This window comes from Cervus canadensis, chromosome 17, assembly GCF_019320065.1.
Source record: "Cervus canadensis isolate Bull #8, Minnesota chromosome 17, ASM1932006v1, whole genome shotgun sequence".
In the NCBI taxonomy this organism is placed as follows: Eukaryota; Metazoa; Chordata; class Mammalia; order Artiodactyla; family Cervidae; genus Cervus; species Cervus canadensis.
The window spans coordinates 20704998-20723267 of record NC_057402.1 but is presented as its reverse complement, the minus strand read 5'-3'; the positions used below and the strand labels follow the sequence as shown (position 1 = coordinate 20723267).

The 18270-nt window shown below is 46.5% G+C and overlaps 1 protein-coding gene across 2 annotated transcripts; it reads left to right on the top strand.

Moving 5' to 3' along the window:
• Positions 1-12924: 12924 nt before the first annotated feature.
• Positions 12925-17686, top strand: SSTR1 (somatostatin receptor 1). 2 transcript variants are annotated; one of them, XM_043434427.1, is made up of 2 exons: positions 12925-13333; positions 14152-17686. In XM_043434427.1, exon 2 carries the CDS (start codon positions 14219-14221, stop codon positions 15281-15283), a length of 1065 nt encoding a protein of 354 aa, XP_043290362.1. In that variant the 5' UTR covers positions 12925-13333; positions 14152-14218; the 3' UTR covers positions 15284-17686. The 2 variants fall into 2 exon arrangements, with proteins under 2 accessions (XP_043290362.1, XP_043290361.1); XM_043434426.1 differs by lacking the exon at positions 12925-13333 and having other exon boundaries at positions 13364-17686.
• Positions 17687-18270: the final 584 nt, after the last annotated feature.

The window sequence follows — 18270 nt, the reverse complement described above, 5'->3', positions numbered from 1 at the left end:
GTTTTTAAATGGAGCATTAGGGATACCCCCATATGTTAGTAGGAGTTAATCAAACTTTGGAGAAGACATTGCATCTCATCTCCTGTTACAGACTTCTTTCTGGAGGTCACCTATTTTTAAAAATTGGCTGGAAGTTTGATGGCAGCAAGTTATTGCTGCTTGATACAAACAAGTGATTGGACGAGGCACCGTGCTGTTGGTTATTCAGATTTCTGCAATAATATCATGTCTCTCCAAGTAAAACAAGCTGTCTCAAAAATATCCCTTATATACATTTTTCATTTCTTCTTTTATCATTCTCGTAGAGAATTGCAGTGTCAAAGCCTGCCCTGAGAAATCGAATCAAGGTATTAGGTATCAGCAGAAACTAGGAATTACCGACCGTGTACATAGTGGCAGTGGCCTGAGATTATTCTGTCTTCTGATTTCCCCTCTAGAGACAGAAGGGCTCATCCCATCCACACCCAGCTCCCCTCCCCACTCACACTCAGACACCTGTGTATTCTCTGACAAGATGGAGCAATATTTCATCAGTTCTCCCTAGCCACTCAGCCCTGGTTTTAATATAGCTGGAATATCTTGAGTAGCTTTATCAAGATGTAAGTAAACCTTATCATAGAGGCTTAGTTCAAAATTTAAGTTGTTCCAGCTGTCAACTGAAATACAACTATATCAAAGCCAGAAGTTCTCTGTTGAAGTTCTCAATGTTAAAATCTCCCCCTGGTGGATTTTAAGAGCATGTGTTCTCATGAAGAGAATGGGATAGAATTTTCCAAGAAAATAAATAGATGCTAAAATGTTGCAGGTGTGAAAAGCGGATCTATGAATCTCAAGTTTAGAGATGAAAACATCGCAATTAAACTCTTAAACAGAAAAAAAAAATTCCAGTGCTAAAGTAGAATTGTTTTGGTTTACTCTTGTCTCAGGCACAAGTGTGAATATTGAATTTTACTTTTTTTTTTCCCCCTTCTGTGGCTACCCTCTAGTGAGTTAAGGCATTTTTATGGACTGGAAATTCTGATTTCCCACTTGTTTAGTGAAGAGAAGCTTAACGTTTCAGTTAGGAAAGAATGGGCCCATCAGAATGAATCTGGCATCTGTATATTCTCAATTCTATTATAGCTGTCAGTCAAGTCAACCAAAGTCCAAGTGCAAAGCCCCTAGACTACTTGAAATGTGCATGCACTTGCTCTAGGGAAGAAAATTTTATTTATTTTTTAATTGATTTTCTTTCAGCAGCAATCCCTCTCCTTGTCCTGGGAATACATTTTGGCTGTAATTTTGTGGAGTCAGTACAAATTTCAAAGCAGCTCCAAGTCCTTCCCCTCGATCTAGTGACTCTGCTGACCCACTGCTTGGTGTACATTTGCCTGAGGCTGGGCAAAAGCCAGGCGGGACAAGAACACAGGAATAAAGCAGGAAAAAACTGCATAGAAATTCTCAAGCAAAACAAGTGCTGAGCTACCTATAGTGCTGGCTATGAGACATTTAGAACTGAGAAATGGTGGCTAGCGTTTAACAAAACATGCATTTTCTTTGGTGCAGACATATCAATGGCTCAATCTTAAATGGCTTGTAAAAATGTTTTATTAAGGCAATTTTTTTTCAAGACATTATTCTAAATTTCTAATCAAGGGCACGTTTGTTATTTTCAAACGATAAGGCAATATAAATAAAGGGGGAAACTGAAGTAATTGTTGGATTTATTGAGGAAAATACAAGTCACAAAATTATAGGTGTGTTGATTATGTAACTTCTTGATGTCAAAAGCATCTTTTCCCTGAGTGAGTTCTGTAAGCCCTGTTTTGCTGTTTAGGCACGAAGTAGTTATCTGACTCTTTGCAACCCCATGGACTGTAGCCTGCCAGGCTCCTCTGTCCATGGAATTCTCCAGGCAAGAATACTGGAGTGGGTTGCCATTTCCTTCTCCGGGGATCTTCCTGACCCAGGCATCCAACCTGTATCTCCTGCTTAAGCAGGTGGATTCTTTACCCCTGAGCTACCTGGAAAAGCCCTCTGTAAAAGCCCTAAGACAAGAGAAATGTGGCATGGTGGATAAGAGGATAAGCCCCCTGCTAGATTTCTGAGCAAACCTGAGCTCTGACTATAGTTGTGTGACTTGAGTCTGTTATTCAACCTCTCTGAGCTTTGATTTCTTCATCTGCAAAATGAGGGCAGTGAGTAGAAAATTCCTCCTAGGGTGGTTGGAAGGGTTAAATACCATAAAACTGGGTGGAAAGTCTTAATGTGCAGGGATCCCATCAATTTTTTATTCACTTTCAGATATTAGCAGTCTCATTTTCAGACATTGTATAAAACAATTCTCTCTAAATTGAAACTTTAATTTCTGGTTCAACTCAAAGCTCCTGTCCTTGTACCAGCTTCAGCCTGTTCCACGTTTGGATTCTATAATAAGGAAGAGGCTAGTGGTTGGATTCTTGATTATTTCTTTTTTAAAGAAATATTTAAACTACAGTATAGTTGATGTATAATATTACTCTATATGTTACAGAGATGCAACACAGGGATTCACAGTTTTTAAAGGTTATACTCCATGTACAATTATTATAAAATATTGGCTCTATTTTCTGTGTTGTACAAAATATCCTTGCAGCTTATCAGAGTCTCTGTTATTCCTTTACATTATTTTCTCTGACTCCTTTTTCTGCCTTTGGCGCCTGTGAAGGAGAGGGAAGAGCCATAACAGACATGACAGACATGAAAGCTCTTCCTTGACTGGCAGTTCTAATCGCCACATGGGTGACCACTGGGAGGGGCTCTTTCTCTTGTGGGATTTCTTGGTGGGTTCTTCAGCATCACTCCCACATCTTGCAGGAGATTTTCCCCATGCCCTTCTCTGGCCTGCCCAGCAATCTTCACCAGCTGGTCATGTGCCCCACCCCCAGCCCCTCCTCCTGGTACACAACCTCCTGCTGAGGTCATCCCTCCAGCAGGTAGCCGGAGTCCCTCCTGGTGCTCCCACCTGTCTGCCTGCGGTCACCGGAAACACCACCTCTATCTCACCTTCAGCTTTTTCCAGTGGTAGTCTTTCCTGGTCACTTTGTCATCTGAAAAAGTTCCAGCAGATCTCCTGCTCACCTTCAAAATTTCCAAATAATAATCAGAAGGAGAAGGGGGCGACAGAGCACGAGATGGTTGGATGGCATCATCAACTCAACCGACAGGAGTCTGAGCAAACTCCGGGAGACAGTGAAAGACTGGGAGGCTTGGTGCGCGGCGGTCTGAGGGGTAGCAAAGAGTCGCACATGACTGACTGGACAACAACAACCAGTCTCTGTGTCTTACCAACCTCAGAGGACACCCGACAATCTCCCCAAGGGGTTTTATAGAGGCCCCTTGCTTTACTGACTGCGGGAGAAGACACTTTCCATCTTGTGTGGGACGGGAATGCACAGCATTCTGACAAAGCTCTCTGAGAATAATCTCCCTCGATCTTCCTTTCTACTCTTAGATATAGCCTGGAGGGAGTGATGGTTGAAAGGGGTGGACCAGCACTTCTCTTCACAATTTGAAAGCATTTTCTGGGAATTCCCTGGTGGTCTAGTGGTTAAGACACCAGCCTTCCACTGCAGGGGGCATGGGTTTGCTCCCTGGTTGGGGAACTAGGATCTTACATGCTTTTCAGCTCAGTCAAAAAAAAAAAAAAAAGAAAGAAAGAAAAGAATTTGAAAGCATTTTCCAACTGTAGTTATCAGCTTGGGGGCTTGGAGCTCTTTCTGTGAATTGAGACAAAAAGAAAAGTCAAGTCAGACTGTCCCTGCATAACAATTGGGTTGTTTGAAGCAATGAATGCAGTGGTTAGTTTAAAGCCTTATGATGTGGATGAACTGGCCTCACTGTGGGTATAATGTTAATAGAAGTGACTAACATTTTGGAGTTATTTTAGCTGAATGTGTGACATGCCCTAAAAGCCTGCAAGTGGGACACAGTTCACAGTGCTGAATTATGAGACTGTGTAGGCAGGAGGGAAAAGAAAGAATATGTAACATGCGCAGAGTCATTGCTCAGTAAATATTTAAGAATAGGTGCACGCTAGACCTACTTTATTAAGTTCTCAGCAAGAGGCAAAAACAAAATTTGTACGTTCTTTTGACTGATTAAAAATAATTTTGCATTGTAATTCATACTTAAGACATAATTTTACTAATATACGGTTACCCCCTGCATTTTGAAAGTTCGATTTATGCCACATTACTTTTATGAAAGACCTGTATTAGTACCTATTTTTGTAAGGGAAAGGAATCTGAAAAGGATTTTTGCTTCTATGAAAAAAGGCAAAAAGCAAAACTATAATTGCATTCAGTATTTGTTTTGCAATGAATAGTTGTAGAGGCACCATGTACCCAGAGGATTAAGCACAGAGGGAGAGACTGCCAAAGCCCTTCCCCGGGAACTACACTCAACATCCCGGCATCAAGCACCCTAGCTTTGAATTGTGTCTGTGAGCATCTGTGTTTTATCTTGATTTATTTTGCGTATCGGTTAGCAGGATGTGTCTTAAGGTAATTGCTTCTTCTTTGCTTTACGCCATTTCAGCTTATGAAAGGTTTCAAAGGAATGCTCTTCTTTCAGATAGCAGGGGAATCCTGTGCTACTAAATACTTAGATAATGCTTACCACATGCCAGACATGGCTCTAAACATTTTGAACATATTTAGTTCTTTTAACAATCGTCTCATGTAGATGCATTATCTTCACTTTACAAAAGAAGAAACTGAGGCACAAACAGGTCAAATAATCTGCACAAGGTTAAATTCATGGAAAAGACATGATTTGCACTCAGAAGTTTGGCAGTAGACAACTGTGCCCTGCTTTCAGAAACATTCTCTTGTGATTTACATGACAATAGCAATTCCAGGAGGTGGGCACATCAGACTCAGGCACACGTGGCCATGGGGCTATAAGGGTTTCTGGAAGACAGTATACTACTCCAGTTCCTGTTTCCATTCCTTCTATCACCTTCTGCCGGATGCATTTTGCTTGCTATTGAATTTGCATCACAATATGTTAATTTTTAGAATAAATTTATCAGTGTTTTTCTGAAAGCAAAAATAATTACGGAAGAATATAAATCGGCAAATGCCCCATAAAATAGAGCAGCCCCTTTATGGCCTAGAGTCTTTTTTTTTTTTAATTAAAAAAAAAGCTTTTATTACTTTTATCTTATTCAAAAGCAATACACACTCATGGCTGAACAATTAGAAAATCTCTACGTACAAAAGGGAGATGAGACATCCATAGCCCAACTGCTTCATGATAATCACTTTCAATGCGTTAGTAGTAATTCTCCTTTCAGGCCTTTGCAGACATATTCTCAGTTGGGGAATGTGTGTGTATTTAATGGGCTCATATAGTTTTGAAATAGATTTTTTACACAGCAAAGTTTTGAATATCTTTCTGTGTCTATAAAAATTCATCAGCAATAATATCTTTAGTGTTTAATTACTGTTCAATTGTATTACATACAGGAAATATATTTAATGTCTCCTTTGCCCCTTCGGGGCTTCAAAGGTGACACTAGTGGTAAAGAACCCACCTGCCAGTGCAGGAGCCTTAGGAGATGCCGGTTTGATCCCTGGGTTGGGAAGATCCCTTGGAGGAGGGCATGGCGACCCACTGCAGTGTTCTTGCCTGGACAATCCCATGGACAGAGGAGCCTGGCGGGCTATAGTCCATGGTGTCGCAAAAGAATTGGACATGACTGAAACGGCTTAGCATGCATGCATGCATTGCCCCATGAAAGATTTTCACTGTTAAAGGTGTGACAGGCTGTTGATCACTGACAAACTTGGGGCCCAGATGTCAACCATACTTCCAGAACACCTCACTCCTGATCATTCTTCCAAGGGCCTGAATCTCCTTTGGGGCTGTTACTCCTTTGCACCAATGGTTATTTATGTAATATGTTGCTTTTCAACTAGAGTAGGAGCAAAATTCTATTTTGGAATGGGGAAGGGCCCCGGGACTGGGCAGAAAAGGATGCCATGGCTGCTGGGGCATCCACTCTCCATGTTCAGTGACCTGGGTGGAACATCTGTGCTCACAGTTCTCCCAGAGATCTAACTGTTTACTGTTTTGTTTGGTTGGCTTATCTTGAGAGTTGTAAGTCCAGCTTAGAATCTATTAATAAAATATGCACTATCATTCTACCTTCCTGATGACCTGGTAAATCAAACGGAGACTCCTGCACACCTCAGAAGCTCTGCCCTGGAACCTGGCCCACCAGCAGCCCAGCCTGCTTGAGTTTCCACCCCTGGCTCTGTCCTGCCCAATGAGTAGCCTCATGTACATGAGTAGACACCTCCTGGTCCCCACAGCCAAATTCGTTCCTCATCGGCCTTATCTTCCCTCAAACAGTCATCCCTCGGCCTCCCCTCCAGCTTAGAGGTGCGTGTACCTGCCGTGCAATTAGCCACACCGGAAGTGGGCTTGGGACTTCTGAGCAGGGAGTCATAGGGACTGTGTTCTTTCGGAAGTGCGGAGTCGATTGAATCGTTAATTATTGACACCTGAGTCTTTGTTACTTCGCGTGTGAATTTTGCACTATCACTGATGAGAGAGACCTGACGACTGAAAACCAGGATTTTGTTTTTACTCCGAACTGTTATGGTAGACAGTTGCATATCAAGTGTGATTACAGAGGACAATACCAAGCCCACCTGTCCCCCCATGTTCTAGAAGCTGCCCCTCCCCACCCCAGCCCCCTAGCCTGCCTTCCTTCAACCTACTGTCTAATATGCTTATCTGCATACACTTCTGGTCTGAAGCAGAGCCTCATTTTCATCTGTTTTGAAGTCGCGGACGTGAGAAGCCAGCAGCACACTGGCCGCCTCTCATGGATGAGTGCAGTGGTCCCCATGCTCTTCCCTGGCAGATGGTCCGGAGCATGCGTGGTTGTGCCTCACCGCTCAGGAAGGAGTTTTTCAAACCCACTGAGAAGAAGAAGAGATGCAGCCTTCAAGTGTTCGCAGTTCTAGCATTGGCTCTCACACAAGTTGAACTCCTGGCCTTCTCCTTCCTTATCTGCTCACAGATGCCCGTGGAACAAGGAGCACAGCTCCAGAGGAGAAACCTTGCAAGGGCAGTGCTCTGCGGAGGCTGTTGTTTCCCTAGCCTACTTTCCCGGAAAACTCAATGATAATAGTCACTGGGATTCACCAGGTTCAAAGAGAAGTCCAGATGAGATCTAAAGGTGTTCTCTAAATTATTGTGACTTTAGGAAGTCAAAAGAAAACAAAGGAGGGGTGCAGGGGTGTAACTGAAGTGTGCCCGGCACCGACATCAGCCAAACCACTGCTGTTTCACACGTGCTGCTATAACTGAAGTGTGTTCCTTCACCTTCTCCTCATCTGAGGCTGTTCTTGCCTCATCACCTTCCCTGCCCTTTTGATCTAACCTAGGTCAAGTACATCCACCTCTCCAGCACTCTCTGGCCCCTCATCCCTACTTATCTTCTTAGAATTTGTCACTAAATGCAATTACATCATCCATTTGTCCATGTGTTGACTCTCCTGCCTTGCTAGAAATCCACCGGAAACTAGTTCTGTCTTTGCCACTGTATCGCTAATGCCTAGGACAGTGCCTGCTCTTCAGTGGGCACTCAATAAATATTTGTTAAATTAATGAATAAATTACTTGGTTTTGATTAAAAATACAGTATTAGTCATACATAATGGAATTCTGATATTAATTTCCAGTTCTTCCTCACTAAGACACGAGGACCAAGAGTGACCATACACAATGTGCACATGCTAAGTTGCTTCAGTAGTGTCCGACTCTTCGAAACCCCACGGACTTTAGCCCGCCAGGCTCCTGTGTCCATGGGGTTCTCCCGGCAAGAATACTGGAGTGGGTTGCCATGCCCTCCTCCAGGGGATCTTCCCAACCCTGAGACTGAACCCATGTCTCTTTCATCTCCTGCATTGGCAGGCAGATTCTTTACCTCTAGGGCCACCTGGGAAGCCCAGCCCTAGACAATACAATTATATAATTATGTCTGTTTTTTTCTGTAGTCTAAATATTACTTCTATGATTAAAACAACAACAACAACATAGGAAATAGTATCAGAAACCAGTGCTCTGGCTAATTGCATGGTGGTGTTGGTTTAGTCACTAAGTCGTGTCCAACTCTTGCGACCCCATTGACTGTAGCCTGCCAGGCTCCTCTGTCTATGGGATTCTCTAGGCAAGACTACTGGAGCGTGTTGCCATTTCCTTCTCCAGAGGATCTTCCCGACCCAGGAATCAAACCCGAGTCTCCTGCATTGCAGGCAGATTCTTTACCAACTAAGAGGGAAGCCCATAGCTAATTGCTTAAGTAGTGAAGTTTGAGTTCACCCAGACAGCTGTCAAAGAAGGGTGACTTCTGATCAGGCCGGGTGGTCCTGCCTTGACTGTGTATTCTTACCTGCCTCTCCTAGCAGGAAAGGAAGAGTCAGGCAGTCACACAGACCTCTTCCTCAAGGTTGAAGCAAAGTGCTATGTCCCTGTATCCCTACCCTCACATTGCCTAGAAAACGGAGTACAGAGGCAGGGCCTGGAGTAGGTGAGGCTGCCTGTCCTTAGGAGGAGGGAGTGAGCAGACTTCCCTTCCTGGACCACTCCCGCTGGCTCTGAGCTCACCACTCACGCCTGCTCTTCCTGCCTCTAGCAGAAGGCAAAGATGCATGCACCACGTGTGTGTTTTTGAGAGCACACAAAAAAAGACAAGGCCCCACTGTTTCACAAGAGGCAACAGGAAAATCATCATCCAGCTAAGGCGGGTTTGCCGAGATTGGTGATGATCTGAACCACAGACCACTGGGGCTGTTGAGAAGCCTTGGGGCTTCGCTGGGAAATGATGCCTAGGATTTGCTGCTTAGCCCTCTAGCTACTGTTGCACTCTGGTGACTTTCTTATTAGACTGTCATCATGCTAACTGCTTAATGACAGATGGTCCTTAAGTGACATACATCTCTTCTGTGGGTCATGGTGCTGAGTGGTGCTCACCCCTCATAGCCAGCTTGGGCCCATCTGCGCGGACAGGTGTATGTAAACACAATTGCGATGATGCCAGTACAGAGTGTGCTCCAGGAAGTGTTCATTCCCTTTAATCCTCGGTCCCAGCCGGCCCCTTTACCATCGGCCTGGATTACTGGATCCATTACAGGATCCTCGTTTGAGGATCACTGTAGGCTCCAATTGGGAAAAAAAAAAATATATTAGTAACGATTTTGACAGAAGCAGAGTTTGAGTTCCTGATAATTACTATTTCACCAAACCAACTGGGACACAGAGCTGCAATTAGAAAGAAACAATCTTCCACATATAATGGCTTTCATGCTGCATGATACTATTAAATAACCATCATTAGCTACTAAAGTACATACTACCCATTTTCCAGAGCCCTTTCTCTGCCAGGAAATTTAAGACCAAGAATGATCAATGAATGAGTCATCAGCATGATCACTGTTGATACAGGACATGCAAATTGAAATTAGAAGATTGAAAAGTATAAGGAATTACTACAGATGGTGATATTACACCGACATTAAAGCTCTTCATGCAAGAGACCCAAAGTTCATTTCTTTGTGTCTACAGTTTATGGGTTAGAAAAAAGAAGGTACTATCCACGGAATGCTATGGGGAAAAAAAGAACAAGGAGGTACTGGGCAATTTTCCAGGTACTGTGCTGGGTGCTGTAGATATAAAGATAAATAAAACGTAGCCACTGTTCTGAACAAGCTCACAGATTGGGAAGTGGGGACAGACAAGTACATACACACAAAAATCACAGTACAATGTGATAAACACAGTAATCAAAGTGTTCACCTGGTACTCGACAGCACGGTAGAGTGCGCCTTGTAGGGGAGAACTGAGGTGGGGTAAAAAACCTGTCTGCTTAAGAATGTGCAACTTCCTAAATAAGGACTTTCATTCTCCTCTTCTTGAAAGCCATCTTCTTTCTCCTCTCATTTGGAGAAATGTTTAGATCACACAGGCACAGGAAAGATAGTAAGCAAATAAGGGAGAAATGAAAGACAGGTGATTCTCTCAGAGAAACCAAACTTATTCTAAGCTTTTTCAAGCCTTTAGAGATGTAATAAATTAAGGGGGAAGTTTTTAATCAGAACATGAAACATAGGCTGTGTTCTTTACATATTATAATGATCCAATGACTACAGTAGCATTCTTGTGTCTCTAAGAAACGTTTACATCAAATTGAGGTCTGAGAGGAAGGCAGATTCCTAACCAGGCTCCTTCTCTTAATGTAATTTTAAAACAGTTGCAACTCCAAACACATGTTGTTTAGCCCAGAAACATGCTGCCTTTTGCTTGGTTGTTTTTGTTTGTTCCGGGTTAGCTCACAGATACAATGTTAAGAAATACGTGGCTAAAAAGATTTGATAACATGGCATGGCTGGTGTCTATCTCAAACTCTCTTTTTATTAAGTAAAATTCACATGACATAAAATTCATAATCTTAACCATTTTGAAATGTACAATTCAATGGTTTTAATACATCCACAACATTGTACAAATGCCACCACTATCTAGTTCCAGAAATTTTCATAACCCCAAAAAGAAACCCCATATCCATGCAGCATTTTGTTTTCCCTCTCTCTCCCCCTTAACCGTGGCCAACCTGTAAGCTGCTCTGTCTCTCTGGATTTGCCAGTTCTGGATGTTTCATATAAATGGAATCATGCAGTATGTGACTTGTGTCTGGCTTCTTTTACTCTGCATAATATTTTCAAAGTTTGTCTATGTTGTAGCATGTTTTGAAATTTCAAACCTTTTTATGCCAAATGCCTGCTCGGTTGTGTTTAACTCTCTGTGACCCCACTGGACTGTATTTCTGCCAGCCTCCTCTGTCCATGGGTTTCCCTAGGCAAGAATACTGGAGTGATTTGCCATTTCCTACTTCACATTCCTTTTTATGGATGGATCATAAAAGGATATACCACACTTTTTTTTTTTATCCATTCATCAGTTGATGGATATTGGTATTATTCATCTTTTTGGCTATTGTGAATAGTCCTGGTGTGAAGATTCATGTACAAGTTTTTGTTCAAATGTCTATTTTCATTTTGGGGGAGTAAATATCTAGGAGTGGAATTGCTGGGTCATATGATGATTCTAAGTTTAACTTTTTGAGGAAAGGAATCATCGAGTATTCTAAAGTTGCTGCATCATTCTTTATGCCCTCCAGCAACATATAAGGGGTCTAACTTCTCCATATGCTTGTCAACATTTGTTATTTTTCTTTTCCTTGAAAAATTATTATAGCCATCCTAGGGGGTGTAAAGTAGCATCTCACTGTCAGCCTCTTTTCATGGATTAAAAGTTCATCATAGAAACAAAAAAGCAGGCTCACATCACATCTCCTTTTCTTTTGTGTATGAGGCGACCACTAAATTGAGAGGTGATTTCCCTAAGATGAACTGCAAAGGAAACATGTAAGATCCTGAACAGTAGAGCTGTGCTTTTTGGGCTCTCATCACCCACTGCCACTGGAGCAGCCATGATCAACACCAAGGGGTCTAGATGATGACTGTTGAAATGTCAGCCTCCTGAGTAATAGCCAGCTGTCTTTAGTCAGTGATCAGCAAAGAGGCATTTAAATCATTATGAGGTTTGGCTTGTTAAAAGCTCTTCTGGGGGAAAAAAACGCCATTAAAAAAACCCAACAAACAACCCAATGAACATTTTTATTTTTTTCTCCACATGTGCTGTATTTTTTAAGGAAAATGAAATAAAATTCACCATGAATTCCACATGCTACTTAAGATAAAGTAGTTTGTTGAGGGAAAGCAATGAGTTAAACAGCTTGGGAAATTTCTTAGGAAAATTTGAATTTCTTCCCAGTACATTTCTCATTAATAATTCAGTGTCCATTGCACACACTCCTGTGAGAGTCTGTCATCTTTTCTTTTATCTCTGATTGCTATCATCAACACACTACAAAAGGTATTCTTTCCCTTTGAGGAGCACTTAGTTTTGAGAACTAAAACATATATGCAAATGATACCTGTATAAAGCGAGGGGAAAACAGAAATTATACTTTTTTTCCCCTTCCAGTTTCTGCATTCCACACTGTCTGGCACAAATATCCTTGATGAGGAGTTTAGTTTCTGTTTAGATTTGCCTCTCCTTATTGTAAACGTACTGATGGAAGAGATGATGAGACTCACAAGACAGAGGGTGCTTCCTGGTTGAGAGGAAGAACTAGCAAAAACTGGACCCAAAGCTAAATCTTGAAAGAGCCTCCGCAGGACTAGGATGCTGTGGGCCAATTCTCCTAGAAACCCACACCATTCAGACAAGGATTTGAGGGGATCTTGAAAAGAACTGGGGAGTTGGAGTGATTCTATTTTGGACTGGAAGAATTGGAAAGCCCAAGGGAACCCAGATTAGGGATAGTGGGAAGTCCTAACAGATCGTTAAAAGTCATGATAACGGAACTGTTTTTCGTTGGTTCGTTTGTTTTTTAACATAGTAACTGTTCAGTTCCTAAATAAAGTCAGCGAGCTTTAGGCGTGCCTGCATCGATTTCTGTCTCTTAAAGGTTTAGGAACGTAAACAGCAGCCGGGGCACACATCCAGGGAGCTCAAAAAAGGTTGAAATCTTAGGTATTTCACGGCAAGTCTTGAAGGTCCTTCCTCCTCCTGTTCCCGGAGTTGGAGACAGGTCCGATCACCTGCACGGCCGGACCCCGACTGGCACCCCTGCCTGCCCAGGCCTTCACACTCTCCTACCCCGGGGCCGCCGACTCTGCAGGGTACAAAGTGCAGCAGGGACGCGGGCGGAGCCTCTCCAAGCGGCGCAGCCGTATCTATCCCCAGCGAACACCTAGATGGATTTTCAATACCGCACCTGGCACGTTTGGACGGGGGAGGGCGGGGGAGGGCGCGGGAAGGGCGGGGGGGGGGGGCGCTTAGGCTCCGGCTCCTCCGCTCCCAGCAGCGCGTCCTCCCTTCGGCAGTCGCTGTTGCTCGGCAGACGCAGGGGGCTCTGGGCACTACCAGCTGTGTTAAGAGATTCGCGGTGGGTTTTCTCCGGGCCCCCGAACACTCCCGCCCGCCAAGAGCTGCCTGCGGGGTTGTAAGGCAGAAGCCCCTAACGCAAGGTTGCGGTCCTTCTTCCTCCTCGCGCTCGCGGCTGAGGGTCAGTTTCCGCGACTCTTCAGAGTCTGTCTGAGTGGGCGCCTGTGCTGGGGTCCCGCCCCAGGAAAGGAGAGGGACCGCACGGAGAACGTCACCGCGCGTACCAGACCGCACAGGCACTTTGCACCGGCCAGCTGCGCGTCGGTCTGGAGGTAGCGCGCCGCGGGTAAGGAATTCCGCAGCGGGTCTGAGGGGAAGGGCAGGCGGGGGCGGTGGGGCGGGGGTGTGTGTGCTTAGGGCTTCGGACGATTGGATCGGCGTGGAGTGGGGGGTCCCTCAGGGCGGGGCGACAACTGAGGGAAACTGAGATGAACTCCAGACATCATCTCTGCCTGAGGTCGGCTTCCCGCTTTGCTGTGGCTAGGAGCCCGGTGGGATGGGACAGCATCTACAGCTTTGTTCCCCTCCCCACCTCCAGGAAAGCGGAGGCACTCCCCAGGTCTCCCTGAAGGATGGGTAAAGGAGAACCCCGGAAGCAGCTGCTCTAGTCGACTGGAGCTCAAAACTGGGAAGGAAAAATTGGGCGAAGGGTGATAAGCCACCTCTATCGCCTACCTTCCTCTCTTTCTCCGCCCCCCGCCCCCCTCCCTTTTCGTAGCTGCTGACGCGCTGGTGGTGTCTATTAATCATTCGCCAGCCCACAGCCGCGGCAGTTAATGGCAGTACCGCGCGGGGCTCCAGTCTCCCGGCCTCCCCGCTCCACGCTCGCGTGTGCCCAGGCGCCCGGGAGCGGCGAGCGGCTGCGCACCGGCAGCCGCCGGGCGATGCGCTCGGCCGGCAGCGGTGGAGCTGCGCTTCCTGCAGTCGCTGAGCGCTTCCCCCCCGCGCCCGGTGGCGGCGAGAGGCGGGCGGACCGCCGAGGTGCCGAGTGAGGGCGCCAGCGGCGGGGGTCGCCCGGAGAACGCCCTAGCCCCGCCAGCCCCACCGGCCCCCATCAGCTGAGATGTTCCCCAATGGCACCGCCTCCTCTCCCTCCTCTCCTAGCCCCAGCCCAGGCAGCTGCGGCGAAGGCGGCGGCAGCAGGGGCCCCGGGGCCGGCGCTGCAGACGGGATGGAAGAACCGGGGCGAAACGCGTCCCAGAACGGGACCTTGAGCGAGGGCCAGGGCAGCGCCATCCTCATCTCTTTCATCTACTCCGTGGTGTGCCTGGTGGGGCTCTGTGGGAACTCCATGGTCATCTACGTGATCCTGCGCTACGCCAAGATGAAGACGGCCACCAACATCTACATCCTCAACCTGGCCATCGCCGATGAGCTGCTCATGCTCAGCGTGCCCTTCCTGGTCACCTCCACGTTGCTTCGCCACTGGCCCTTCGGCGCGCTGCTCTGCCGCCTCGTGCTCAGCGTGGACGCGGTCAACATGTTCACCAGCATTTACTGTCTGACTGTGCTGAGCGTGGACCGCTACGTGGCCGTGGTGCACCCCATCAAAGCCGCACGCTACCGCCGGCCCACCGTGGCCAAGGTGGTGAATCTGGGCGTGTGGGTGCTGTCGCTGCTCGTCATTCTGCCCATCGTGGTCTTCTCGCGCACGGCGGCCAACAGCGACGGCACGGTGGCCTGCAACATGCTCATGCCCGAGCCGGCGCAGCGCTGGCTGGTGGGCTTCGTGCTGTACACTTTCCTCATGGGCTTCCTGCTGCCCGTCGGGGCCATCTGCCTGTGCTACGTGCTCATCATCGCCAAGATGCGCATGGTGGCCCTCAAGGCCGGCTGGCAGCAGCGCAAGCGCTCGGAGCGCAAGATCACCCTGATGGTGATGATGGTGGTGATGGTGTTTGTCATCTGCTGGATGCCTTTCTATGTGGTGCAGCTGGTCAACGTGTTCGCGGAGCAGGACGACGCCACGGTGAGCCAGCTGTCGGTCATCCTCGGCTACGCCAACAGCTGCGCCAACCCCATCCTCTACGGCTTCCTCTCAGACAACTTCAAGCGCTCTTTCCAGCGCATCCTTTGCCTCAGCTGGATGGACAACGCCGCCGAGGAGCCGGTCGACTACTACGCCACGGCCCTCAAGAGCCGCGCCTACAGCGTGGAGGACTTCCAGCCCGAGAACCTGGAGTCCGGCGGCGTCTTCCGTAATGGCACCTGCACGTCCAGGATCACGACCCTCTGAGCCCCGGGTCCGAGCCGGGGGCCTTGCGCCCAGAGAAGGGGAGGATGAGGAGAAAGGGAGGCCGGATGCAGGAGGCGAAAGGATCCCAGGCGTCGGGGTGCGAGAATAAAAGTGGGGCCAGGACACTGTGCGCTTCGGGTGGAGACCCGGGAAAGGCGCGAGACAAACGTGGACCCGGAGCTTTGCTTATAAACTGGGAAGACTAGCGGGCCCCTCTTCCGCTTCTTCCTTCCCTGCGCTTGCATTTCTGCATCCCTCTATGCTTCCCCCGCCCAAGGCAATTTCGGTCTTTCTTTCCGCCCGGTCCTGCTGGTGCAGGTGGTGAACTTATAAACGTCTCCAACTCGGCCCGACCCTCAGCCCCGCCAGCCGTTGTTTCTGTTTAAGCTGAGCCACGGTTACCGCCACAGGTTTCCCTCGGGAAAACCCAGCTCGCCCTCAGCCGCGCCCTGCGGCGCCCCTCGCTCGCCAGGATTCTGCCTGATGCCCCTAGCGGAGCCTGGCCAAGCCTCGCTCTCCTCCGCAGCCCTCTTTTCAGGGAACTCGGACTGGAGAAAGATCTAAGCAGCCGGTCTTTCCCCTCACTCTCGAGTGAAGGAAGGTGCGCGCACCCCATCCCCACGCCTCCCCCCGACTCCCCATCCACCCAGAGCGGAGCCAGGTGCTTAGCAAAACAGGTCCCGCGCTTCGAGCCCCAGACATTCTGCGATCCTTAGGCAAAGCCCCTCTTTGGAGCAAAAAGGAGCTGAGAACAAGTGACTAGGGGTTTTAAAAAAGATCCCGGGGTTTGGTGGGGGAGGAGGGCTTGTAATGGAAGTCACCCTCCCGCCTGGTTCGCAAAGGGCACTTTTGGTTTCAAAGATCAAGCGCAGGGGACTTCCGGGGCGCTGGTCTGCCTTAGGCCAGGCCGGACGGGGTGCGCTGGCCCCGGGGGCCGCCCGGGAGCATGGGTGCAGCTCCACTAGGCTTTCTCCCTCACCCTAGCTCCTGGAGGTGCCCATCCAAGAGTCTCAACAGGCACCGGGCGGGGACCTCGGGTGATGCCTTCCCAGTCTCTGCCAACCCCGACCGTCTCACCGCCACCTGCAGGCTAGAGGGGGCGGCCTGCCCGACCCCTGAGGGCTGCTGCCTTTCAAGCGGTGCCTAATAAGTTATTCTCTTGCTTAACATATTTATTTATTTATTTGTGGTGTTTGAAAAATGTGGTCTCTGCTTTCCTTTTCTCTCCTCGCCCTAGCCCAGGGCCTTTTCTTCAGGATATTGGCGGTGGGGCCGGCCTGGAGGTGGCAGGGGACCCCCCAAGGTCCCCTCAAAACCTCTCCTTTTTGCTAGGCCCTCTTCTCTGATTCTTTCCTCTAGCCTTTATGTTTTGGCTTGTCGTCAGTGAGGTCTGCAGAGTTGTTCCTACTTTTCTTATGTAGTCTCTTGTTTTAAATAATGTGGTTTAGCCTCCTCCCATGCAGAGTGGAAAGTCCCAGCTTTCAACATCGCCCTACATATGATTTGAATATATATATATTGAATACATATATTCAAATCAAAATAGACTCACATCCTAGATACATTTATCTTGCTCCCTTGTCATGAGTCCATGAAGCAGTTGCCAAACACAGTCACTAACAGTGACAGGTGTGAGACTGGCTAGAAGACTTTTAGATACGAGGGTTCAAACAGCCTGCCCTCAAACTTGGAACTCCACAGCCTGATTCAGACGGACTTTAGTAGGCATTGAGGATGTCCTGGCTTATGTGCCTGCTTCTTCTAGGTTCCAGCATAGGTGATTCTAACACACAATCTAGGTAACACTGGCACTTCTTTTGAAGACATTGAAAGTAAATTAATTTGTGTCTGTGTTTTATCTGACCAACTTCATTGGAAGCCTGAGCAGGGCAAAGACCAATAATTTTACTTCTTTGTATTTCCTGGGTTGCTTTAGGATGCTGGCTTCTACATAGTAGGCATTAAATACATGTTTGTTGGTTGACTGTTTCAGTAAACCAGAGTGTATTACAACACTCAGGAGTTCTCAACATCTGGGGTTCTCAGGTTCCCTCATCAACATGATACACAATGGTTGAAAATCACTATGGAAAGATGTTTTGTGTATATTTGCTTCAAGAACATTGTGCTTTCCTGAAAGCAGTAACCAAGAGTTACAGTGTCCCTTAAAGTTTTATTTAATGAACAAATATGCTTTTGGTCATAAATTTGAAAGTTTAGATCTGTCATTTAAAAATCATGCATATTATTACTCCTTTGGAAAATAGATTTTTAATAGTTAAGGACAGTGAAATTTACAAATAAAAGTCTTGATCATTATCCTCTTCTGAGGACACAAATCTAGTGCTCTTAACCTGTTTCCATTGTAATATTAACTAAATAAATGTATTATGTTGTTGCAAGTTGTGTGACTTTGCAATTTGAATCTTCCTGTTTCAACAGATTACTTCAAGACACACACATATTGGCTTAGTTGCTCTATGTTTCATTTAGATATTAAAAAGTAAGATTTCTGATTACCTTTGGAATTTTTACCAAGATTGAGGTTATGATTTTACTTATTTTTTAAAGTCTGTTAGTTGTGAGAAAGAACAAAACTGAGTCAGTATGAATAGGAAGCAGTTGCACTCTCTATGGTTTGCTGTGGTTACCAGACTAACTAGATGATATCACAGTCTCTCGACTGTCTGCCCTCATTTATGACCTCAGACTTTGTTGTGGGAGTAAGTAATTGCTAATTTAGATCCCAGGGAAAGGTAATGGAAAGGGGAAAAAGTGATGTCCTAAAGATGTTGCAAAGGGCAATGGGTTAAGGAATTACAAAAAATCAGATCTCAACTTAGAAGAAAGATGTTTTTAAATATTTTTAATTGTGGAAAAGTCACACAATAGAAAACATACTATCTTAACCATATTTAACTGTACATTTGATGACACCAAGTACGTTCATGTTGTTATGCGACTCTCACCATCGTCCATCTCACCTT